At 43.4% G+C, this 26,571-nt stretch overlaps 1 protein-coding gene across 50 annotated transcripts; it reads left to right on the forward strand.

Moving 5' to 3' along the window:
• Positions 1 to 604: 604 nt before the first annotated feature.
• Positions 605 to 25,844, forward strand: znf740a (zinc finger protein 740a). Of its 50 annotated transcripts, none has more exons than XM_030375699.1 (29): positions 605 to 735; positions 2,702 to 2,895; positions 3,122 to 3,304; positions 3,954 to 4,118; positions 4,800 to 4,920; positions 5,208 to 5,291; positions 5,995 to 6,078; positions 6,898 to 6,981; positions 7,379 to 7,462; positions 7,894 to 7,977; positions 8,396 to 8,479; positions 9,141 to 9,224; positions 10,786 to 10,869; positions 11,286 to 11,369; positions 11,701 to 11,784; positions 12,258 to 12,398; positions 12,931 to 13,014; positions 13,256 to 13,339; positions 14,467 to 14,550; positions 15,369 to 15,452; positions 16,192 to 16,275; positions 17,378 to 17,461; positions 18,254 to 18,337; positions 19,424 to 19,507; positions 19,822 to 19,905; positions 20,126 to 20,209; positions 21,771 to 21,887; positions 22,322 to 22,440; positions 23,086 to 25,844. In XM_030375699.1, exons 2-29 carry the CDS (start codon positions 2,827 to 2,829, stop codon positions 23,257 to 23,259), a joined length of 2,769 nt encoding a protein of 922 aa, XP_030231559.1. In that variant the 5' UTR covers positions 605 to 735; positions 2,702 to 2,826; the 3' UTR covers positions 23,260 to 25,844. The 50 variants fall into 50 exon arrangements, with proteins under 50 accessions (XP_030231559.1, XP_030231563.1, XP_030231566.1 ...); XM_030375703.1 differs by having other exon boundaries at positions 21,771 to 21,854; positions 23,086 to 23,743; XM_030375706.1 differs by having other exon boundaries at positions 12,258 to 12,341; positions 23,086 to 23,494.
• Positions 25,845 to 26,571: the final 727 nt, after the last annotated feature.

The following is a 26,571-nucleotide window of genomic DNA, read 5'->3' on the forward strand; positions in this document are numbered from 1 at the left end:
TATTGCTCCAGAATCAGGACAACACACTCACATAGAGCTGAACGAGGAGCCTGAACATGACAGGTCATCGTCCCGTTCATCGGGGGTTAGGCTTATTGTTATAGACCTCCTTATTGCAGTAGACCTTACCAATAATAAACATAACACCATAACATGGAAAACCGACCACTGAAGCTGACCATGGACAACCCTAACCATGGTGTATAACCCGTTATTATTATCATTATTATTATTATTATTATTTGTTATTATTGCCTCCGCTAGTGTTGAATCTCGAATGAAACAAAATCCATCCTCAATCCAGTTTATACGGCATTTTGAAAATAATGCTTAAGGTTTAACAAAGCTTGTGGGCCACCCCATCCTTCCCTTATTATGTTTAATGCCATATTTAATTCGTATATTACGTTGACATAATACCCCGGTGTAATCCATGCGTGGGTGGGGGTCCCTCCGGCAGGATGTGGGCTCCATCCCAACTATTCCTCTCAGACCCCCTATAATAAGATGTTATAAAGACCCTCATCAGCACCAACCCGCATCAAACTAAAACCAGTTCAGATCCCATAGGCTCCTCTGCCCCCACCCCCACCCTCCCCCTCCCCCTCCCCCAGTACGGACTGGTTCTGCTGGTGCGACCCTGTTCTGTCTCCGGCGGGGGGGGTGACATCCTGTGGCGCTTCCTGTGTTTGTAAACTAGACGGGAGGAGAACGACGGAGGAGGGAACCCGAAAGGTAGACACACCGCCGTTCATTTATTTCTTTAATGCACGAAAAGTGTCCGCCGGCACGTCGCGGTGGGGCGATCCGGGTGTAGTAAGGGTGTAGCTGACGGAGGAACAAAGGATCGGGCGGAGGAGGTCGTGGCGGAGAATCTGGCGACACGTCGGGAGGACGGCCATCGCTGCTCTTTCTTAGCCCTTAGCTGCTTTAGCATCGGGCTAGCGCCGCGGCTCCCGACGCGCGATCGGTTAGTTTTCGTCGGGAACACGAAGAGTGGGTCACCGTACGAACGTTCCCGTGTGTCGAGGTGCAAACCGTGGCTCCGTGATCGGGGGTTAGGAGAACGGTGTGTGGGCGCCACAGAGGCGGGCTAAGATAGCCACATTAGCAGCTTTTTTAACGGGGAAGCTAATGCTAAGTAGCGGCTAGGCTAGGCCACTGATGCCATGTTAGCTACGCATCTCAAATTCTCCGGCAGCCCGAAGACTTCGCCTTTCTTCTGTTCGGCCGCTGCGTCTGGCTAGCGAGGAGCGGATTAGCTCCTGTGTTAGCATACGCTAATAGTTAGCAAGCACGATTAGCTTACTGACGATAATGGCGACCGATGTGCATCGTCAGGTAACCACAGAGAACCGACACGTCTGGTCGAACCGGAGCTGCCCAGTAGCGGAGCCCAACTACAGGGCAGCTAGCCGGGCTCCACCGTAGCGGGGCCCCGTTACAGGGCAGCCTGCAGGGCTCCGCGGTGGGGTGGGTTCGGGTTCCATGACATAAGGTCGGGATGAGGAGGATCTGGGCTCCCCTCGGGGACTCGGTGCTTCGTGGCACATTAAACCAGAGTTCTCCTCATCAGTGACCGTTAGCAACAGCGGGGACTCGAGCTCAAGCATTGTGTGGATTTTTTATCCCCATCAAAATGATGGGCTTATAAAAATAGATAACGACTGCCGCCCGGTTCCTCCCCACCGCCAGTGCGTTGGTGAAACATCTGATCTATTGCTGGGTTTTAACCCGTTTTGTGGTTGGTTCAACTGCTTGAGATTATGTTTTTCTTAGCGGTTGAGTGTGGGCTGGAGACCCGAACAGGGTCTGCTCTAGTGGGGGGGAGGAGGAGGAGGCCTCGCCCTCATCAATTAGGCCTCAGCACAACACAACACAATGGATTAGACTGCTGAAGGCTCCTCCACGTCTCCATTAGCCCAGATGGTCTCCTGCAGGGTCTCCTGCATGCTCTCAGGGCGCTGGACCAGTACGCTGGTCTTCAACCTTCTTAGTTATAATAGCTCAAAGTTCCGAGGAGCACAATAATAGTCAAATAGATCTCGTCTCCTAATCATGCCGTGGATGGATCGGCTCTTAGTATTATTTAGTGCGGATTGTTTTTAACCAATTTTGTGCTGAATAACTTTATTAACTGTTTATGCCACTTCCCCGCCCTGAAAATTAAAAACTATGGAATTCGGAGGATTAGGTAACGTTTAAAGAAGGTTTAAATGCCTCCACGTACCGTTTCTTCTATGGTGAATTATGTGTATTTTGGATTATAGCTGTTCGTGTATTTGGCGTTTAGGAGAAAAACACATGCATTTAACCAAAACAATTAAAAAAAGTACGCCTCTTCATTTTGAGGAAAAGTGGTCAGGAAAAATACCAGGATTGAGTTAATATACAAAAAAAGCCCACGCAAATGTTGAACAGCCAGAATCGACTTGCGTAGGCCCAGCTGATGCATCTGTCTTCCAGCATTGTTGGATAATCTTCCTTTATTTCTATGAAGGAAAGCTACTGCTATCAGCTGTATGTCTGCAGTGCATGGCTCTGTCTTTACGTCCTGTGTGTTATGAATGTTATTCAGTGCGATACACCAACTTGTTGGGAACCTGTTGTCTGGTGCATGTCATTACCGCTGTAAACAGGCTGTACGCAGCCATGATGCTGTTGTGATCGTCTGTTTGATCCACATCCTCCTTCTCCTCAGTTTTTAATGCTAGATGAGTGAGGTGGGTGTGGCTTCCCACCTGACTGACCATCCTGACTGACGGAACGCTGGATGACCTTGTCCCCACCCCTGTCCCTGCGTTCACATACTCGGTCCCTTCAGCCATGTCCCATCTACCCAGCAGCTCAGTCCGCGACCATATGAAATGGGTTTGTTTTGACAACACCAAAGTGGTTAGAAATTACATTACTTGCATTCATGTGTCACTCAGGATGTTGTCATTAATGATTTGATGTTGCTTATTACAATTTTTTTTTAAAAATTTGCATGATGAAATTGGTCCTACGTGCAGATTGGCAAGAATTACAGCCTGTTTTCTTCATTTGTTGTGGTTCATCATTTCACCACGTGAGGCTCCCGTACTGGTGTTAATCCCACCTGGTCCTTGTCTGTCGCCAGGCCGGGCTGCTTGGGTGCGAAGCGGTCCTCTCCAGCATGGCCCTGATGCAGGCCAGCTCCATGGCAGGTCCACCCAAGAAGATGATGGCGCCTCTGGGCCACGGCCCGCCCCAGAGAGAGGGCCCCGACCGCGGGCCCCAGAGCCACATGATTCTCCCCTCGGGGATGAGCTGTCCGCCACTGGTGAGCACGCACCCTGGGACCTCTTGGGGGGGGGGGGGGGTTAGACTGTGCTTCTTTAGCTGTGATCTTACTGTTAAAAGAGCTGGGAGCCCTTGTTTAATACACTTAAACACCTATTCCCTCCATATTACCACAATCAGAGCCCCCTTCCACGACCCACTTTAGTGGGTCGTGGAAGGGGGCTCTGATTGTGGTAATATGGAGGGGAAAGGTGCGCGTGTGGCGAGAAGACGCTAGGAGGAATGTGGGTTTGATCTTTCAGGGTTTGATGGGATCAGGCCCAAGTGATAAAACATGGCAGCCAGCTGTGGTGGAGGGAAACGTATTATATAAACGGGAAGGCCGCCAGCAGGGCACCGGTTCTGCTGCAGAGAAGGTGCATGCATTAGTTTTGAATGTAGAATGGGTCATTTGATTGTTTGGTTTGTGTGTAGACCTAAGTTAAAGCTGTGCCTTGTGAAGGATTGGAGTCACGCTATCACACCGCCGACAAAAGGAGTGTTGTTTGGGTTTCCCCATGAAGCACAACCTAGCAGGACCCTCTGCTTCAGCCGGGGATTCTTAGAATCCTCGGATAAGGAATGAACGGGTAGGGCCGTCCGAGTAGTCCCGTAGCGCAGGCCAGTGGGTGACTCCCAGCGGACTTTAGTCTGTGTTTCCTCTGCAGCTCATCAGGAAGGACGGTGACTTCCAGGCCCCTCGCCTGCTGGACGAGAAGGACATGAGGGCCAACGAGGACATGCAGATGAAAAAGAAGAACCGGAAGTCAGGAACGCCCTGCAAAGTGAGAGAACAAGATGGAAGGGGAGGGAAGGTCAGTGGTACTAAACCTAAAAAAGTAGCTCTGACATCTACTGGGCAGGTCTGTTTTTTTCTTTTTTTCTTAGTTAAAAAAAAAAAAAAAGATCCAAGACTTCAATTATGCCTTTTTAAGTACCAATCCGAGCCCTGGTAACTTCAGGCTCGTGTGTTGGGATCGGAGGCTTTCATATGGGAGCATTTTTCAGTGTGGGGGAGGAGGGAGGAGTCGAGGGGAGCCGGGGAGGGGGCGGAGGTTCTCTGGAGAGGAAGGGGGGAGGGGAGAGCAGGGGGAGGGGAGCGAGGAGGCGGACAATAACTGCAGTTGTGTGCAGAAGAGGGGGGGAGGGGTGGAACATGAGGGCATGGAGCCTTTGCTAGAGATTCTGTGTCTTGTTGAAATGAGAATATATCGTTTTATTTCAACGAGGGGGGCCTGGTTTATTTTTCCTTATTTATTTATTTATTTTTTAATCGCATGGCCCGCCGGTCATGTGTTTCCTCAATACATTTTATAATTTAATTAAAATAAATACAATTTCCAAATAAAAAATAAGTGAATTTAGAAAAAATGCCCGACGGGGCATCTTTTTTAATCTTCACATTAAAAAATAAATAAATAAAAGTAAACCGTGGAGCGGATGGCGTGCCAGCGGATCCGGACTCTGACCCCGTGTTTCTGTGCTGCCTTCTTTAGGGCCCGGGCGGGGACGAGAACGGGCCGGCGTCCAAGGTGCAGAAGAACTTCATCTGCGACCACTGTTACGGCGCCTTCAGGAGCGGCTACCACCTGAAGAGACACATACTGATCCACACAGGTACGTGCCCCGCCCCCGCCGCCCCCCCCCCCCCCCCCCCCCCCCACCCCCTGCTGCCTCGGCCACCTCTCAATGAGTGCTGCCATTAATTCGCATTTGTAAGTCTTACACCAAGCTACCTGCGTCTTGCACTGGCCTGCGCCCCCGGGCGCCAGGACCCCCCGCTGTAAGACCCTCTCTGCGGCCCGCTTACACAGCTTGCTTTTGGTAGCAGCGTTGTGCAGCCTCACAGCTGATTGGTGGTGTCTGTGGGGAGCTCTTACTAAAACTGGTGCTCTTCGGTTTAGGGGAGAAGCCGTATGCTTGTGCCGTATGTGACATGAGGTTTATTCAGCGTTACCACCTGGAGAGACACAGCCTCATTCACTCGGGTATGCGTCCTCTATAACCGTACCCATGTTACATAAGTCCAGCCACATCTGTAGTCCTCCACTTCACACCAGTGGGACTGCAAAAGGTTCTCAGGGTGGATTTTGTCTGTGGACAGTAACTTCCAACAAAGCAAAATGGAGAGGCAGGGTCCTCGATGTAAAGGCTAGGAGGTTTGGCTCTGTTCCGCCGGGCCCATAACACCAGAGCCGCTGATCATAACCCTAAAGATGGTCCCCAGGGCCTCGCAGCACGAAACGAAGGTTGTCGTTGGTTACGTACGGGGCTCGTTGAGGGGGGAATCAATGCATGGACATCAAAGGACTACACACCGATAGCCAGTCCCAGGACTCCCCTTGTAGACTGGCCGTTATGGAAGGATATCATGTGCCCTTATGTCATGATTTAAGAGTAGGAATTGCGGTCAGTTAATTTTCAACCCAAAGGACTAAAAAACAAGGCGGCCCTATTGCCTCATTTAATGTTCTCGAAGCAGTCCCTAGTTCACCTTATTTTAAGTTGATTCATTACTGTTTTGTTTTTCAATACCCATTTCATTTCCCAGTCAAGTGATCATCAGACACAATGCGTCTATAATTGTGTACTTTATGTGCCTGTGGCGATTCATGACCCTTTAGTTAGGCCCAATACTCACTTGATTTCTACCCGTTGACTAGCTAATAACTGTATGCTCTGTGTGTGTAGGGGTGAAGCCGTACGCTTGTTCCATGTGTGACATGCGGTTTTTCCAGCGTTACCACCTGGAGAGACACAGCCAAACTCATACGGGTATGCGTCCTTTTACCGTACCCTTCTCAAGCACAAAACCTCAGTGTGGAGGCATTAACTGTCTTGTTACGTCAAAATAGGATTTGTTAACCGATGCATATATATATATTTATCTATAAACGTATATAGTAAAAAAAAACTAATCGCAATTAATAAACAAGATCCCTTTATTAACAATGGAACCAAATATAACAAACCAAACAAGCAAGAAAAAAAGCAGTTCATACCAATTCATCCGTAGAGGATAGTCCTTTGATGTCCAAGACTATTTGCCATTTTTTCAATTGCACCCTTGTCCAGTGTGTTCCGTCTGCTGTTGTTCTGTAATGTTAACCTTCTGAAAGCTCACGTTAAACCGTGTGGTAGCCCAATGCTTTACATTCGTTTCTCCCGCAGGAATTAAAGCGGTGATCAGACCAGAAGCCTTGTAAATATTTACGTCCTACCATCATACTACGCCCTAGCTAGTATGCATGACTCCAGCCGTTGACTTGATGCCTTTGTCGTAAACAGAGACTCTAATCAAAGCATGGTACAACCGGGTTAGACCCTGGTGCTGCTGGAGGCAGCTATGCAGATAACACTGGCCTGTAGTGACGGCTCATAGCTCCTCTTTGACACCTTTTAGTATGCTTGTACATTTATATCCATCCTGGGTTTTGACTTGTTTCAACCGTAAGGAGTCCCTGTAATCAAGCTCATAGGTGGGAGAATGCCAAACACCAAAAGCCCCTCAATGCTAATTGGAAATGTCTGGTGCATCCCAATGATGGCGTAAACCCTCCTTCCAGCTAACGTGTTGATGCTTTGTGTATGTAGGGGTGAAGCCCTACGCATGCTCCATGTGTGACATGAGGTTCTTCCAGCGTTACCATCTGGCCAGACACAGCCTCACTCATACTGGTATGCGTCTGCCCCCCCCCCCTCCCAGCTCTCTAGATAACTTATCTCGTCTTCAGTCAAAAGTGAAAGTAAACTCGATAGCGGGGTCGTCTCTCCTCGGCGGCACTCCCCCAAGCGATAAATCGCTAGTCGTATCCGGGTAACTGGATCTAGTCTAATTTCTGGAACGGAGACGTAAATGTCAGGTTCCCCGATCTCCAACGTGTGACCCTGGGTTCTGAGTACAAGCAGACTTGGGACGAGGCCTTGAGAAGCGGTACCCTACCCCAGCGCACATAAGCGAGCCTCCGGCTACAGCACACATAGCGACCGGCCTCTTTCCCCTGTCGATTAAGAGCTCATGTGTTGTGTGTTGTTTGGGTTTTGCTAGTTAATGATCTGATCCTCTCGTGTGTAGGGGTGAAGCCATACGCTTGCTCCATGTGTGACATGAGGTTTTTCCAACGCTACCACTTGGCCAGACACAGCCTCACGCACACTGGTACGGGAAGACATTTCTAACTACGTCCGAGCGCCATAACCGGGCCGCCGTTAGGTCGTGTTGATCGACAGCATAGCAACCGTCATTATTCTATTGTTAGACTTGTACTTGTTAAAATATAAGCTATAGGTAGGAGATTAAAAAAACTTTAAGCCCTGTAATTTTTCTTGCTCTTTGGTAGTTATTTTCTGAATCTCCTCATTTGGATCTCTCTTGTTGCTGAGGGAAGTCTGAAATGTACGTTTAGCGAGGGCTATAACTGCAGGAATATGTTAAATGTTGCTATGACCCAGTTTCTATAACATCCGTATAATTGTAATTCCGAGTGACGTATGTTCTGCCTGCACTGTTGGCCTCTCTGAATACATTTAACTGAATGGGTGTAACCCTTTCACTGCCAGCCTTTATAAGTTGTTATCTTATGTGTGCAGGGGTGAAGCCATATGCTTGCTCCATGTGTGACAGGAGGTTTTTCCAGAGATACCACCTGGCAAGACACACCCTCAAACACACGGGTATGCGTCTTACCTTATCCCTCTCACTTGACACCACCAGGGGATAGAGAGAGCATAGCCCTCTTAACAGGCCTGCCTGGGAGGCTGCTTAGGCCCGGGATCATGTCCGTTCAATGTACACCACAGAACTATGTCTTTACTTAGCAAAATTTGGGCCTTATGTTTCAACACGGCTATCTTCCTAGAGTGCCATTAAGGTGAAATTCATTTCACATCCTTGTCATGGCTTCTAGGAGTGGTAGCATGGCATCGTGTCCGTCTCTCTGTCTTGTGTGTGTAATATATGGGGCTAGTTGTGGTACACAGAGAAGGGTCCCTGTTCAGTCTGATAATGCGTATGATGCTAACTTTCACATGTCATTGTTGTACACGTAGCTCCTGAGAGCGGATTCTAAAGTGTGGTACTGTATGCGTTTAGGGGTGAAGCCGTACGCTTGCTCCATGTGTGACATGAGGTTCTTCCAGCGTTACCATTTGGCAAGACACAGCCTCACGCACACTGGTATGCTTGTATTTGTTTTCCCTCTACTGTAAAAACCTATTTATACAATATGCATTTTTTTCTTCTAATGATAAACCTGAATTAATAATATCAGAGTTCCTTATAACGCAATAAAAAAGAGTTATAAATGAATAAGGCTTTGTTGGAAACTGTCCACCTAAAAGGGCCCTGATATCCTTTTGCCAAAAACGTGCTTTTCTGCTGAATATTGTCTTGCAACATTTGCATGTCTAGTCCTTATTTTAGTCTTATTTTACACACATCTATCCAAAGCACATTACACAAAAAGTATTGCCATTTTGGACATCAAATGCCATTTAGAGTTCATAAACTGGAGGCTACCATTTTTGGTGTAAGTACATAATCAGTGATTATATTTATTTTCACTGGTTTGCTTCATTGTTAACTTTTCTTCTAGTGCTATAAATTTAATCGATTTAATGTTTTGATGTCTTAAGTATCCATACTTTTGAGTGTAATGAGCTTTTTAATGGATTATATGTAAATGTACAATAGTCAAATTCATGATTTAATTATATTGTTGATATTACATTTAAAATGCAACTTAAACAATTTCATTTTATATATTGTGTCAATGTCTTATCTCCATATGGAAACATGTAAATTATAATATGGATAATATGTTTTGTGCTTTGTCTAGGAGTGAAGCCATACGCATGCACCATGTGTGACATGAGATTTATCCAACGCTACCAACTGGAGAGACACAGTCTGACTCATACCGGTACGTCCTTTCTCATTAACCTTTGACCCTCTTAGCCCTCTCTTGGGTTGTGCATGACCCCGATATTGGCTCTTCTATGGCTGCATCAAACTCGAGTTTGTACTGCTACCTACCGTGCACCTGATCAATATCCTGATCAGCTGCCTCTGCAGTAAGCTCCTCAAGTACATGACAGCAGCACTAGTTTAATGTTAAACGCTTTGTGGAAATACATATGGTTTGAAACTGTGGCTGACCAAGTCAAGGTACTCAAATAGTAAAGCTGCAGTAAGTATACATTAATGTTAATGTAATGGTTCTAATTCAGTAGTGACTGAGTTATCCTGCATTGAGGCCAAATTGCCTGAAGGATTATTACATGTTGTCATGCTAAAAATGTATTTAAATATGTCGATTAATATATATACAGCTAACACAGGGGCAGATTTTAATTAAACAATATCTAATTAATTCTGGCAGAAGATTGGTCTAGGACACTACTGATGGACTAGGTAGAACAATGCAGAACACTCAATTATATGATACACTTAATGAGCCCCTAATCAGGCCACCAAAACGTATGTCTCCATTATGAGGCTCCCAAAACAATTTTATGATCATTTTATAAAAATATTGCTGGATCCTCTTTTTTTTTTTTGCAAAATTATGAAAACTAAGAAAAAAACAACTTAAATGACATGTATACCTTTTAAATAACAATACAACAAACTGTCTGCGTCAACCTTTAACTTCTAGCTGTCAACCAGAGCAGGGAAAGTGTGTAGAAGTTAAAGCAATGCTGTCCACTACTTATGGAGTTCACTGTCACCCAGTCAGGGTCAACCACTCAGTTCAAATGGCTCCTGGCCCTAATCAAAATTTGGCTTACTTTCCATTAAACCTTGTTTATAGCCCGGTTAATAAGAACAATGCTATCATTATGTTATTGTGCAAAGGGAAATGTTTCTATGACTGTTTTAAATTAAATGAGATGCTAAACTGCTGGTCCGAGAACCTTTCCATCTCAAAGCATGTCAGCCTTCTGCTCTGTACAGATGTTTACCAACTGCCTAAAATTGTCTTACCTTTTGTGATCAGCGTGAAAAACAATCAGCATTTCCCGTTAACATAAAAAGTCCTAGTAGTAACGTTATTAATGGCTTGTGTAAATTAGTGGAAGTAGTTTTATGCTGACCCAGTTGGAATGTGCTCTTGAGGAAAAATACAAATTTGGCCCAATCCTAGTATAGCTTCTGGCAGGTTGTAAATTACTAGACAGCTTTTTCTCCAAACACGTTGTCTCCATTGTCCCCCCCCCCCCCCCCCTCCCACGCATCGTTAATTTGAACATTGGCCCGATCCCAATTACGATTTTCACATATAAATATTTTTTTTAATGATATTTTCGAGGGGTCCAATTGGAAAGTGGGTGTATATTTTGAAACACTGGAATATTCTGTTGGACGCGCTGATGAGAGCAACCAAACGTTACTAAACCTTTTGGGTTAGTAACGTTAAACCGATCATTTTTGGCAGTTGAAATTCTTTTTGTAATGCTAAAGTTGGTGCTTTGTGTGTGTAGGGGTGAAGCCGTACGCTTGCACCATGTGTGACAAGAGGTTTTTTCAGCGCTACCACCTGGCGAGACACAGCCTCACTCATATGGGTAGGCGCCTGTCGAATATACCCAGCCCACCTATAGAATACCTACTCATACATGTGCTTGATATGGTTTAAATATTGTTCATGTACAATTGGTAATGAATTAGACCCTTAAGTCATGATTGCCACTAGATGACATCATCAGCTCATGTGATGTGTTGTTTAAGTGGATTTAAATAATTAAATATTTTAAATTAATATCAGACAAGCATCGTAGAGCTGTTCTTCCCTTGTAAAGTTATTTCAGGGGAGACATTGGTTATTAACCACCTATAGCGATTGAGAAGATATTGGTAGACATAATTTAAAGTTGTAATGATGAAACAGGTGTTTGTACGTGTATATATTTATATATACATCAATGCACACCATTTTTCTGTCGAGCCGGATTAAAAGTAACACGATGCTCTGGTCGTTTAGGTGTGAAACCTTACGCTTGCACCATGTGTGACATGAGGTTTTTTCAGCGTTACCACCTGGCGAGACACAGCGTCATTCATTCGGGTATGGGTCCGTGCACCGTGCCCTGGACATCTAGTGTCGGCAAGGATTGGTGGGCTTTACTGAAGGGCCCATGTTTAAATGACAGGCCCTTTTTAGTCTTAAAGAATTAAAGTCCTAATGTACAATCCTAATGTACAATAACCCACATTCATTATGCTTATGCAGCAAAATGGCCTCACTGAGAACATGATTACTTTATGGTTAAAGCAGTCGAGTTTTATTGTTTTTGCATGAAATTGGCGTGTGTGTGGTTAATAACCAATAGATATGAATTCAGAAATGAGTGGGTTGAGTGAGGTCAAGTAACGTAATACTGCTACTTTGCGTTTAGGTGTGAAACCTTACGCATGTACCATGTGCGACAAGAGGTTTTTTCAACGCTACCATCTGGCAAGACACAGCCTCACTCATATGGGTATGCACCTACCCACCTCAACCATGCCATTGAGATCTGTGTGTATTAAACCTGTAAACACGAGGTCAAGCTAGGCCAGTTGTAGGGTTTTTATGTTGATCCGTAGAATGGTTTTATTGGATTGAACATGATTGAACCTCTATTTTTTTTTGGCCCATCTGCAATATAAATGTAATGTCATCTGTAAACAAAAGCAATACAGAGACATCATCAGCTCATGTGATGTGTTTTAGTTGTGGACTAAAGGAATGAACCCTCAATGCCATCCTTTATTAAGGGGAATTTGGCAGGGGAAACAAAAATTCGAAATCTAGTCATGCATAAATACCCTCATAATTCTTATCGAATTGATGACAAAAGCGGTTAACAACCCATCAATCTCAAATAGATGTCCGCTACATTTTACATTGATGGATTGTGAAACGGAAACGATTGGGCAGGCTGACAATAATGTATTGATGCTTTACGTTTAGGTGTGAAACCTTACGCTTGCACCATGTGTGACATGAGGTTTGTTCACCGTTACCACCTGACGAGACACAGCCTCACTCACTCGGGTATGCGTCCGTGTACCCAGGCCATTTCACAACGTTTTTGCGCTATTCCTGAGGGAGGTTTGTGTGAATGAAGTCTAAATCAGTTTCTCAATTTGTTGGCACGGTTGGATAAGCTAAAAAGGCTGTAAAAAAATTGCCCTGATTACTAAATGGCATTTGCCTATTTTCGTGAAAGTGCTATGTAATGCAGTACCACAATTTGTATTTATTTGTTGGCATCATTAATATTGTTGGTTTCTAGTAGTATAACCTGACTTATTTTGGCCTTCTTTACCCAACCCACACTATAGATGTTATAAAATCGTGTTTAGAACTATGAAGGATAATACAGGCATGGACCTTTTTAATTTACTTGTTTGGATCTCTTGATCTGCCTCGCAGAAATTGTCCACATTCTCTGGAGATTTCGGTGGCTTTTTTGGTCAGCAATTTGAGCAAAATGTTCACCTTTGGCAGAATTGGCTGAGATAAGGGATAAGCTGAAAATGCAAAATGGATGTTTGTCATGATACAGAAAAACTTTTATTTCGGCCCTTCATTAATCCTGCATAACTTTTGTAATGCTAAAGTTGGTGCTTTGTGTGTGTAGGGGTGAAGCCGTACGCTTGCACCATGTGTGACAAGAGGTTTTTTCAGCGCTACCACCTGGCGAGACACAGCATCACTCATATGGGTATGCGTCTGTCGAATATACCCAGCCCACCTATAGAATACCTACTCATACATGTGCTTGATTTGGTTAAAATATTAATGTATCAAGGCATCGTAACTGCTCTTGTTCGACTGTTAAGTTGAAGAGTTCAACTTCCTTCTTTTGGAAGATAGCATATTTTGAGTTGTATTAATTAACATGATTCTTTACAAACAAATTTGTGAGCCAGCTTTAAAATTAACATGATGCTCTGGTCGTTTAGGTGTGAAACCTTACGCTTGCACCATGTGTGACAAGAGGTTTTTTCAGCGATACCACCTGGCGAGACACAGCCGCACTCATATGGGTAGGCGACTGCCGATGAAACCCAGCCGTAGGGATGGATGCCGCATCATAATAGGCCCATTCACTAGAATATAAGATCAGACAGAAATGGAAACCCTGAATCTCCCAAAGATCAGTCTAGTCTTCTGAGCCCAACCATTTAGAGCCAAGATGGCCATGGGATGGAGAACCGTATGTGGTTTCACCTGGTACAGCACAACACATAGTGGTGTCTCCAGACGGTCTGGTTCTTGTACATTACCCTGACACGGTGGGTGGAAAGGACTTTTTTTTCAATAAGTGACCTTTCCACAGCCAAATAGAGGATCAAAGTTCCCATATGGCATCCCCTGTTTACGCTATTGCATGGACATTTTGTCCATTTTCAAAGTCGTATACCACAAATCTATCCTAATCAGTTTATCAAACAGATCAAAGCTGTATATTCGTAATGGTTTCATGGATCATTTAAAAGTGATCACAATCTTCTTTTTCTAGAGTCGAAAACCCACAAACTGTTTTAAGGGGATAATTTCTCACCACACCTTGATTTTGGGCTGCTTGCCATTTTAGTTACTCAAATTATTGGAACACATGTATCTACTAGAGTCATAACATTTCATTTCTTACGATAGAACTCCTCTGCAAAATGATGTCAAATGTCATGTACATAGTTGTTTAACAACTGCCTAAAATTGTCTTATCTTTTGTGATCAGCATGAAAAATAACTTCCCCCCCCTCCATCAATTTGCAGTTTTTATAGACGTGTATACAATAACGTTGGCAATTTAAATTCACCGAAATTGTTTTATTTTCCAAGCCAGTCAGAATATTTGCAAAATAATTTATAATTTGGTTTTGAATGTTCGTCCAGCCTTTGATGGGCTTGGTGATGGTAATGGCTAGCAACATCTGTTTTTCCAACCATGCTTACTCCATTGTCAGAGTTTGGGCTGTATTCCAAAAATATATCGTCTCATTCAAAGAGCTTCTATTCTCGTCATCCATTGGAATATCCAATGATCGGCAGCACTGCTGAGCACAACCAGACTTTACTAAACCTTTTGGGTTAGTGAAGTTACATCGATCATTTTTGGCAGTTGAAATTATTTTTGTAATGCTAAAGTTGGTGCTTTGTGTGTGTGTAGGGGTGAAGCCGTACGCTTGCACCATGTGTGACAAGAGGTTTTTTCAGCGCTACCACCTGGCGAGACACAGCCTCACTCATATGGGTAGGCGCCTGTTGATAATACCCAAGAATAGCATATATTTGTCTTTGACTTTCAATGCTTGTATTAATGTGATAATAGTAATATAGCCTTATCTTGCATTTAGTTGTTTAAGTAGATCTTAAGTCTTCTATTCTGAGACGTGTCGAAGGCAGATTTAAGCCATTGTCCACAAGTGGCGGCTAAAATTTAAAAGCTACCCTTTATTAAAGAACAATTGATCCAAAAACAAATTACTGGCCGTATACTCGCCCCACTTCAGTCCATCCTATTGCCCTTTTATCTCCTTCTAATACAAGGAGAGTTGGCTAGCAGTTTCTCGAAAGCAATCCATATGAATAGGGTCCAATTCCTTCTAGTTCGTAAAGTGCGAGACGGTTCTGCTGAACATTTTATGAGAAGGTTGTCTACTGCGGGAGCTGAAACGTGAATCGTTGCTTTCTTTTCGAAAGGCATGGATTATAAGGAAGATTTGTTTCCCTTAAGGTTGGATATCAGTCTTTTAAACTATTCCAAAGTATACTTTGATTGTGATTCATGTTTCAGACATTTGTCAGCAATAATATACACTTTATATAACTAAGAAATGTGACCCTTTTCTTCTCCATTGCTTTGCGTGAAGACTTCTTTGGAGAGGTACCATGCTAGCTAACTCCTTGTGTTGCAAGGAGACTTGAACTGCAATAGGGTCTCAACTGACATCCAGGGTTTGCCCCATTAGGCTTCATTGACATATTTTGTACGTCTCAATGCTAAAAAAATTAAATGCATTATTTTTTGAACCAGCTATAAATGTAACATATGATGCTCTGGTCGTTTAGGTGTGAAACCTTACGCTTGCACCATGTGCGAAAAGAGGTTTTTTCAGCGCCACCACCTGGCGAGACACAGCCTCACTCATATGGGTATGCGTCTGCTGATTAATACCCAAGATTAGTATTTATTTGTACCTGATTTAGGAATAAATTACTGCATTATTGTACTAATAGTAAGGTCTTATCAGGCATCTAGTTGCTTAAGTGGATCCTAGTACCCCTTTTATTCACAGACAAGCAATGTATAGGCAGACTTTCAGGGTCAAAATTGAGCCACTATCCACAAATGGAAGCCGACATAGCTATCCTTTTCAAAATAACATTTCATCCCCAACCAAAATACTGCCATTGTCTACCTGCCCCATTTCAGTCCATCTTATTGCCCTTTTGCCTTCTTCAAATTCTGAGAGTTGGCTAGCAGGTTTTGGAAGAGCAGTCTAAATGAATGGGTCCAACTCACTTCAGTCCTAAAGTGCAAAGTTTCTCAAAAAACATGTATTTGAAGGACAATTGTTTGTTGATGTGAACATTGTAAATGTATGAATAATTCTTACATTATGTTGTTTTTTTCATTTTTTAATAGACAATAGTTTAACTGGATGGAATTGACCCTATTCATCTGCATTGGCTAGAGGAAACCAATCTAGAGCTGTGCTATGCTAACTAACTCATGGTTTAAGAAGGAGACAAAAATTGCACTAGGTCCTCAACCGACTGGGATCTACCCATTAGCCCAATTTTTTTATTTTTTATTGTCAATTTTAAGCCTAAAAATTAATTGCATTTGTCGAACAGTTATAAAAATTAACATGATGCTCTGGTCGTTTAGGTGTGAAACCTTACGCTTGCACCATGTGTGACAAGAGGTTTTTTCAGCGCCAGCACCTGGCGAGACACAGCCTCACTCATATGGGTATGCGTCTGCTGATTAATACCCAAAAATACCATATATTTGTACCTGAATTTGTTTTAAATTACTGTATTAATGTTCTAATAGTAAGGTCTAAGCTTGCATCTTGTTGTTTAGGCAGATTTAAATTGATGGGCAACAGAAATCTGTAATTTACTTCTTATTCAATTTATTAAGAGTTAACTAGATCTAGAAACAAGCATCAGAAAATGATGTTCCATTAAATCAATTGCAATCCCAAATAATTTCATCTACAATTTCCATCTCAAAGTCAAATTTCCATTCTCTCAATCCCATTGAATGGGTGGAGTTTATTTACCCTATTAGCTACGTATCCAAGCAGGTCACCACTTGCCTAACCCTCAAGTGACCAGGTCAGGGCGCATTACCTTACACTAACCTTACCCTTATGTGACGAAGTCAGTGACCAATAAGATTAAACTTACCGTCCACTCAAGTGACCAGGTCAGGGACCCATCACCTTACCCTTACCCTACAAACATGGTACCAGGCCAGGGAACAATTACCTTACCCTTACCCTAAAAACATTATACTGGGACAGGGAACAATTACCTTACCCTTACCGTAAACATGTGATCAGGTCAGTGACCACTTACATTGCACTCACATCAAGATGAAGGTGCAACTGAGTAAAGTTACCATGTTTCAGTCTATAAAGTAGTACAAAAAGCTAAAGGTGAGGTGGCCGGAGCTTCAGCTCATACCCTTTCAAGACTTGATCTGACTCAGATGTATATCAATATACTTTTTGTAGTGTTGCGAATCCTGCCATCTGGTATCATGTTTATTTAACGTTTATAGGTCCTGTTGTCCATCACTTTAAATCCCTCTTTTTTTAATCTGATACAAGCAATTTCAATCCAGATATTGGGTCAGGATTCTGTCGCTGACCTCAAATGGCAGCAGATACAGAAAAACTCCCTTTTCAAAATAATTTATCAGAACGTAAAATACTACTACTGTGTACTTGCCCCATTGCAGTCAATCCCATTGCCCGTTTTGTCTCCTAATATTTTTTATTTCTAAAAATGTATTGCATTTTCCAAACCAGCTATAAAATTAACACGATGCTCTGGTCGTTTAGGTGTGAAACCTTACGCTTGCACCATGTGTGACAAGAGGTTTTTTCAGCGCCAGCACCTTGCGAGACACAGCCTCACTCATATGGGTATGTGTCTGCCATTAACAACGAGGAATACCATTTTTCTACCTGATTTAGCTTAAAATGACTATGTATCCAGTTGTTTAAGTCGATTTTAGTATATACCTTGTATCTGAGGTGAGCATGTAAGGCCAGATGATCAGGTCAGGATTTAGCTGCTGATGGAATTTTAAAACCTACCTTTCTTCAAGAATGATTAATCCTGTAACAAAATACTGCAGTTCTACTCACCCCACTTCAGTAGATCCTATTGCCCTTTTATCTCCTAAGACGAAGAGAGTTGGCTAGCAAGTTCTCAAAAGCAATCAAAATGAATAGGGTCCAGTTCTATTGAGTCGTAAAAGTGGCTTGGAAGCTGATGGTTCTGCGTAGCATCTTATGGAAACGGTGTGGACCGCGGGAACTGAAACATGAATCATCGTTTTCTTACTAAAGATATTGATTTTGAGGAAGATTTGTTTAGATCTATATGCTGGAAATGTCCATCTTTATGACATGGCTATAGAATATTTTTTATTATGATGCATGTTGTAGATTTGGTTTTTCGTCATATCAAATTTTTTTAACTGGTAGAAAAGCGACCCTATTTATCTCCATTGCTTTGCATGAAAACCGCTATGCTAGCAATCTCGTGGTGTTACGGACAAAAGTTGCAATGGGGTCTCAACTGAGGAGGAGTGATTGTCCCTGTTGGGCTTTGATAAATATTCTTTGGTTGTTGAAGTTTTAATGCTTAAAGAATGTATTGCATTTTTCAAACCAGCAATAAGATTAACATATGATGCTCTGGTCGTTTAGGTGTGAAACCTTACGCTTGCACCATGTGTGACAAGAGGTTTTTTCAGCGCCAGCACCTGGCGAGACACAGCCTCACTCATATGGGTATGTGTCTGCCATTAATACCCAGGAATACCATATATTTGTCCTTGATTTAGTTTAAGTGACTCTATGGTACCGCTTTACAATAAGGTTACATGAAATGACCATTATTTAACCTTAGTTAATGCAATAATAGGCGTCATAATGCATTAGCATATGGGTTAGGGTTAATTTTCGGGTAACTGGAGTCAACGCTTACCCTAGCCCTATTAAATAATTTGTACATTAAGGCCGTAGTTAACATGAACAGCATTCATACACATGAAAACCATTAGTAAATGTTTACCAGACCATTAGTTAACTGTTAATTAATATCGTTAATTGTAAGTTCCTGCTTAGTACTGCATTAACTAATGTTAATTAACTTACCCTCATTGTAAAGCGTAACCAACGATTAGTTTACTAATAGTTTAGTCTACTCTTGCATCTCGTTATAAGTGGATTTAAGAACGCCTTTTTGTAATTGGAGATGAGCAATGTAAAAGCCAGATGTTCAGGATCAGAATTTAGCGAAATTGAGAAAATACCTTTTTCAAAAGAACAATTGATCCCAAAACAAAATGCTGCCATGCCTACTTGCCAATTCTACTTTCAACGCAAGGTGAGTTGGCTGCAGGCTCTCAAAGCAATATAAATGAAGAGGGTCCAATTCATTCCGTCCAAAAAGGGTGTTGACTTGCCGAGGTTAAACCAGAATCTTAGATTCTTTTCAAATTACATGGATTTGGAAGAAGATTTGTTTTGCTATACATGTTGGAAATATGAATCTTTTGGATGTAGCTAAAGAATACTTGGAATATGCTGTACGATGCATTTTTCCCCGTATTTTAGGTATTATCCGATTTATTTAACTGGAAGAATTGGGACCCTAATCATCTGTTGCTTTGCGAGAAAACCGCTAGGGAGCTGGTCATGTTAGCTAACTCATTGTGTTACTAGGAGTCAACATTTTTAGTAGGGGCTCAACTCACAAGGCAGTAATTTCCCCTATGAAGGCTTTTTAAACTTGTTTAAGTTTGAATGCAAAATACTTGATTGCATCATTTTTCAAACCAGCCCAAAAATTAACATGATGCTCTGGTCGTTTAGGTGTGAAACCTTATGCTTGCACCATGTGTGACATGAGGTTTTTTCAGCGCTACCACCTGGCGAGACACAGCGTCATTCATTCGGGTATGGGTCCGTGCACCGTGCCCATGACATTTAGTATTTATTTTTAGACAAAAAAAACTTTTTATTTGCCCATATATAAATTTTGCTGACACAAATTTTTAAATGCTAATGTCCAGTCCATGTCTCAGTTTTGCAGTTAAAATTCTCCTTGCTTATTCCCTTTCTTGATGTCTGGCATCCCAAAATAATTGCTCAAAATCTTGAAGGTTATCCTTGTGTTTGCTTGATGACCAATAGATGTTGTTCATTCAGGAAATAAAGAAAAGTTGGTTGAATGAGGCCCAAATAACGTAATACTGCTACTTTGCGTTTAGGTGTGAAACCTTACGCATGTACCATGTGCGACAAGAGGTTTTTCCAACGCTACCATCTGGCAAGACACAGCGTCACTCATATGGGTATGCATACGCCCACAAACAGTACATGATTTTGTTTTGATAATTGTGGATGTAAGAGATTTAAAATCACAAAACTTTGTACAAATGTTGACAACCCAAAATCCTATACCGCCAATTGTTTACAATTCATTGGAAATGTAGCATTCAACTGCGGCTCTTATTAAATCTGAAAGGGGTAATTATTCTGGCTGATGATAATGTATTGATGCTTTACATCTAGGTGTGAAACCTTATGCTTGCACCATATGTGACATGAGGTTTGCTCAGCGTTACCACCTGACGAGACACAGCCTCACTCACTCGGGTATGCGTCCGTGCACCCTGGCCGTTCTAGTTTTTGGGCCGTATTGGAGGATTTGTAGGTTTTCTCTCAAGAGATTTAGAATCAGTCAGTATGTTGCGTCCCCCTAGTTGTTGGCACTTTTGACAACACGCTAAAAAGGCTGTAAAAACATGTAATCCCTTATCGGTGAGGGCTTTAGAAAGGACTTGGGCCCTGGGTTTCTCTCTGGCACTTTTTGCTCAGAATGGCCCTCCTGTTAAACGCCGGTCTGTGATGATACAGCATGCTCCGGCTGACTAGTTTATTTTGAGCTTGTTCTCCAAAATAGTTTGGTCATTCCCGTAATTCCTGAAAATAATCTCCATTTGGCTCTCCAAACCACTGGGCTGGAGGTCTTCTACATAACTCCACCATGAGGCCTATTCCGATCCAAATGTAGCAAACGTCCCGCAACTCCACCTTGTAGTTTACGCGCGGCTTTGGGAAAGTCCAGGGGAAAAGTGGAAGTTTGCACAACGTGGAGATGAACAGTTGAAAACCTTGTGGACTTTGGGGTGGAGAGGCTTACCTGGGATCCGTCTTGTGGCCTCATGAGCCTAGAACTAGTTGCTCTGGATGACACATGCCTTTTGCCAGGATGGCTAGGATGTTGGACCAATGGTAGATCCCCTGCTGTCTGAAAGGGTTAACTCTAACTGGCAATGATGTTGAGTTGTTTGGTGGCCATCAAGGAACGTGTCCCTCTGCAACCACCAGACTACTGGTGCAGGAAGGAGATCTACCCGGGTCATGGGCCCAATGAACTAGTGACCGGGGATACGTTTTAACCTGGGGGGCTTTAGAGATCCCAAGAGGATGTAATACGACTAGGTAGTTCTCGCCATGAGGAGTTTCTTGTCATATCTTAGCGGCATCTGTCGGGTGCGTTCGATTCTTGATTAAAGTAGACCTGCTTGTGGAGTATTTAGTTCCCAAGTAATTACGGAGCAACAGTGTTGAATGCTACTCTCGTAGTGACATTATGGGTGATGGACTGAAGCCTTTTCAGACTGTTGAACCTGATTAACGTTTAAGGCAATGCTCTGGAGGATTCAGAGTTAGCCTGATGGGTTTGGTTTGAGGTATTGTACAGCTAGAGACTTGGTCAGACCCCCATTGTTTGCTAGGATTGGTTGTTTAGGTTTGGGTAATGCCGGATTCTTCCACTTGATATGTAAATTGACTATTTTTACAGCCTTTTTAGCTAGTTACCCTACATGTGCCAATAATACCAGAGGGTGATCTAAAACACACTACCGTCCCGCTAACTGGACATAGCCATGTTCCTTTAAGAGCTTAGACGCTTTAGCGTTAGGGTTAATATACTTTATATACAGTCAGTCAGTCATGCTAGCTAAGCAGTTTGTCCCATTGTTAACATTTTAGAATTCTTTGCATGTCTCTTAAAGAGTTCCCCACCTAGAGCCCACATTAGGGATGTATTTCTGAATGGAGCGTGGGGTCCCAGAGTTAGCATGAGCTTGTAAGTTTTGTGTTTTGTACTGCTGGAGGATAGGGCTAACGCATTGCTCTGTGTGTGTAGGGGTGAAGCCGTATGCTTGTTCCATGTGTGACATGAGGTTTATTCAGCGTAACCACCTGGAGAGACACAGCCTCACTCACACGGGTATGCGTTCGTTTACCGTACCCACACAACCGAGTAAGGCCCCTTACATTTTAATCAAAACAAACTCGAGTTTGGATTGTCAAGTCATTTGATGGGATGTTGAACCAGCCTCTAAAATGTTAGAACGGGGGGATGAAGCGTGTTTAATAGATTTGAAAAATAATTGAAATTCCACTCTGATCTACACATACTGAGTTGATGACGAGGCATTTTAAAAATCTTTTTTATTGTTAAAAAAAATGAATCAGTTGAATGCAGAAAATTAAAAAATATAAATGTCATCATTAGTGAGTTTTTACTTTTTAGCTGTTTAGTATGTTTACTGTCGCCAATGTAACTGGTGACCACAGATTGCATGCTGTTTATTAATATAAATATGATTACTGTTGTTATTGTGGTTGATGTCTGGATGTTGTGCTGTGAGGGGAACCGGGATGTGTCACTGACTCTATCCTAAACTCTTTCAGGGGAGAAGCCCTTTGCTTGTGACATGTGTGACATGAGGTTTATCCAGCGCTACCACCTGGAGAGACACAAGCGCGTGCACAGCGGGGAGAAGCCCTACCAGTGTGAACGATGCCAGCAGGTATGTGAGGCCGTGCCCCCCCCCCCCCAGGGAGGGGCTGGCGGTCGGAGACGGAGAACCGCCTGGGGTCTCCCAGGGGTGTCCCCCGTACCGCCCCACTGAAGTAGTCTCTAGCCTCAATTAGAGACTCGCGGTTGGATACAGTAGAGAGAGACGTCTCAAGTCTGGATAAACGTTTTGCACAATGAAAGCATTCATCGCATACACAAACATGTATTTATTTAATGCGATGAATGCTTGTGGATGTAGTAGTGGCCACACAGTTCTCTGAAGGCCACATTCCTGTCCGAGGCCGAGATACACACAGAGGCCTGAATCAAGATGTAAGCTGATGTCCTCCGTTGTGTGCCCTGGTTGTGTAGCTGTCCTGGGACCAGTGTATGTGGCATGTTACAGGGATGTCTCTTTATAGCTCCCACATACTCAACTCAAGGCTGCTGTCCGGCTGAAGGCCAGATCACTTCAATAGTATTTATGTCTTTCATAGTAAATGGCGATTCTAAGTATTGTGCCGCAGATCCATAGTATTACCCCCACTACACACAACACACTGCGTCGTGACACCCGCCAGTGATACAGGAACACATCAGAGCCGTTCTCTCACACGCCCCTCTCTCCAAACCCCCCCCCCCCCCCCCCCCCCAGAACTTCTCGCGGACAGACCGGCTGCTGAGGCATCGGCGCCTGTGCCAGGGGCGCGGCGTGGCCAAGGTGGAGAACCAGCCCTGCTGCGACCCCAGGCCCTACTCCCAGGAGCCCCCGCCGGCGCCGCCCACCTGGAGCCCCCTGCACCCCCCGCCGGGGCGGCTGGCCGTCTGACATTCCACCCTCCGTTCGCAACCAGGCCAGAGCCGGGAGGCCCCCACGCCAGGCCTCTACTCCTCGGCCCTGTGCTGGATGGCGTCCCGCCCCGGCACAGGCTGAGGCGTCAACTCTTTGGGAGGGGAGGGGAAAAGTGACGAAGAGGGACATTCTGTGTTGTTTTTAGTTTTGGTTTTTCTTTCCCGTTTTTTGTCTTTTTACTGTATTTCTTCCTACTTTTTATTTTTTTTAAACGGCAGACTTTTCTGTGATTCAGCAGTGGGTCCTGTTTTGTACTTAATCTATTGATTTGGCTAAACGTGGTTGTGTTGTCCAGATATATCTGCTTCCCGGCGGTACTCGGGGAGTGAGGCTGTGCATCCTGTCGCCCTGGCAGCGGGCCGGTGTGCGGTTGTATATAGTGGTGAGAAAACATGTGAACGACCTGCTTTTTTGTTGCTCTAAGGCCCATTTTGTACAGTCAAGAACGGAGGTAAAAAAACAAAACAAAAAAAAACGCTATTGTACTATTGCAGGTCAGTTGGCTTGGTTCACCTGGACTGGAGGAATGGTTGTAAGCATAGTGGGTGACAGAGGGTGGCGACCGTGGGGACTACTGCTCATAGTTGTGATACAAGTGCTGTCCCATTCCATATTAACAGTCTTGCGAAGCCCCTTCTGATCTTAATATGATGATTTTTGGTTTTGTTTTTATCGACGAAACTCGGAACTGTTGTTAAAGAGAAAAAAAAAAAAAAAAGCTATTTGAATGTAATGTTGTACAAAATGAATAGAAACAGCAAATTAGCAGCGAGTTCATGTATTGTCCTTTCTGCTGCTGTAATACAGAAAGACTAGGGGGGGTTGGGGGGATGGGGAGGTTATTTTGTTAAAGGAAAAAAAAATAACGATTCTACTGCATAACACAAAGTCCTGAAGACGTATTCCAGTGGGGCCTAGGCGTGGCCCCCCCGGTGACCACCTCCGTGACCCCCCTGGCGTCGTGTGCTGGGGCCCCAGGATCCAGTGCTCTGCTAGAGTACCCCGCCCTGCGTACCAAGGTGCCGGCGTACCATAGCGTCCATGCGTCTCTCCGCCCTGTCCTCCCTAGATCCTGATTGGCCGCTCCAGAAATCCCTTGGTTTTTTAAGTTTTATTTTTAATGTACAGATTCTCCAGTGGGATGGGTTTGGGGGGGGGGGGGGGGGGGGCGGGGGGGGGTTAATACAAATCTTGTGGCCTTAGTGTGCTTCTTTTTATTTCCTGTATTCATTTGCCTTTTTTCTGAACTAATGTTTATTATCGTGCTTCAGATATATTTACTAAGACAAGGCCACCTTTTCACCCGAGGGTCTTCCGGCGGAGCCCAGACCGGTCCCCCCCACCCCCACCCCCCCCCCACCCCCTCAGGAGAGACGCCGTCGCTTTTAAACTCATTGTTACCGATCAAAGAAAACAACCGTTATATAGGGAGGAGGAGTCAGGAGTTAAGGGAGTTTGACCGTTCGTTGTGAGTCGTCAATAATTAATTTTTTTAAACCCACCCCCCTCCCCTGGAGAGTCGCGATGGCCGTGGCCACACACTAACGATTTGCATATGTATCCAAATATTATGTGGTTGGTGTGTACAATGGATGTCTGTTATGTTTTTACGGCTTAGCCTTAAATAAGTGCAGATACACGAGTAATCATTGTAGTGCTAAATGATATTGTAACGGACGATTACTTTAACCCAAGGAGAACATTGTTGGTAATGTGTGAGTATCATGGACAGAGTAACGAACTAACGGCGCAGCACCGCGATGGTTTAAAGGGCAATATCAAATAATTCATCTGTTAAATCCCTAACTGTATTCTGTTCTTTTGAGTTCTTATTTGATTTTTTTTGATTTTTTTTATCAGTTTCATTGTTAAAATGCAATAGAATCCTTGAGGCTCTGATCATGTGTCTATAGGAGGAGAATTCTGCAGGCAAATTGTTGTGTTGTCTGAGAATTTATCTGTTACATTTTGATGATTGTTTCAAGGACCTTTTTTTTTTATTCTGATGAAATTGTAAACACTGGAGTGTCAGGAAGAAAAGACAAAAAAAAAAAAAGAGATACTGATATTTTTCCTTCGGACTGTACTAGAGTCTAGGTTTTAGACGGAGCCGATTCTCCTCTACTTGACAAAGAAGGGGGTCAGAACCATTTGGATCAGTACAGTTGAGAGCCCAGTATGTAATTTTGCCATTAGTGGCAGTAGTACCACGAACATGTTTTTGTTTTTGTTCTTATACAAGTCCCTGGTATTTGTAGTGATTATATTGATAATGGTATTAGATAAGCAACAGCATAACAGTAGCTATCACAGATTAGTTGTTTTCTTTATTAGTCTTGCATGCAGAGTTATGGTCCTCCCGTTAAAAAGGATCTTGATATTGATTATTTTGTGTAGGCAGAAATGAGTGCATAAGAATAACTTCCTAAAAATGTTACATTGATTATTGTAAAGACGGGCTAGCTAATATGTACCCTTGTGATCCAATTAGTTTCAACTGTATGAATCGAGAGGAAAGGCTTCTTACTATTATGCTGAAATAAAATAATTTGTAAAAGATATTTTAACTGGATGTGCTGATATGATCTCTTACTGCTAAATATGTATTGGATTGAGGGGATGGTTTATTTGGTGAGAGAGGGGCTAGATATGTTTCGGTTTGGCCAACAACTGTGAAGGGAAGCTTTCAGAAACCTCTAGTGTGCAGGGAGGTGCCTTGCTAGGGGTTGAGTTTACTTGTCTAGGGGCTCAGTGTATACTGCAAGGGGGGTGAGTGTTCTGCTAGGGGACGAGAGTCCTGCTAGAGGGGGTGAATGTCCTCTGAGGAGTGAGTGTTCTGCTAAGGGCTGAGTGTCCTTGTCTAGGGGGTCAGTGTCCTTTCGTAAAGGTTGCTCAGGAGTAACCTGTGCTAAAGGATGCATCTAGGCTCCTGTCCTCTAAGAATTTCTAGAATTCGAACCACCTTTCCACCAAGTACTTCTACTACATCTGCATAGGAAGGAAATTTCCTATGCAAAAAAGAGAATTCGTAGAGTCCCCCGACCAACCTTTACGAAAGGAAAGGAGATAGTTGTATCCCATAATCCTTAAAAGGATATTTAAAGCAACATGCCACCGACGAAGTTTACCGACTCTATGCGAAGACGCATGAGAGACGGTAACGAAGAGGAATAGAATAGAAGAAAATACAATTGATGATAATGCATACCAATTCCAGAAACGCATTATTTGAATAGAAATGAAATCATTTATTGCTTGTTATTAAGCACACAATACACCGTAAGAAAA

This window comes from Gadus morhua, chromosome 13, assembly GCF_902167405.1.
Source record: "Gadus morhua chromosome 13, gadMor3.0, whole genome shotgun sequence".
NCBI lineage: Eukaryota > Metazoa > Chordata > Actinopteri > Gadiformes > Gadidae > Gadus > Gadus morhua.

Excerpts from the sequence above, each read along its gene's own strand:
- znf740a (XM_030375699.1), top strand. The coding sequence starts at position 2,827 with ATGTCCCATCTACCCAGCAGCTCAGTCCGCGACCATATGAAATGGGTT. Across the intron at positions 10,870-11,285 it reads ACACAGCCTCACTCATATGG|GTGTGAAACCTTACGCTTGC; the intron begins GTAGGCGCCTGT and ends CTGGTCGTTTAG. Across the intron at positions 21,888-22,321 it reads TACCGTACCCACACAACCGA|GGGAGAAGCCCTTTGCTTGT; the intron begins GTAAGGCCCCTT and ends AAACTCTTTCAG.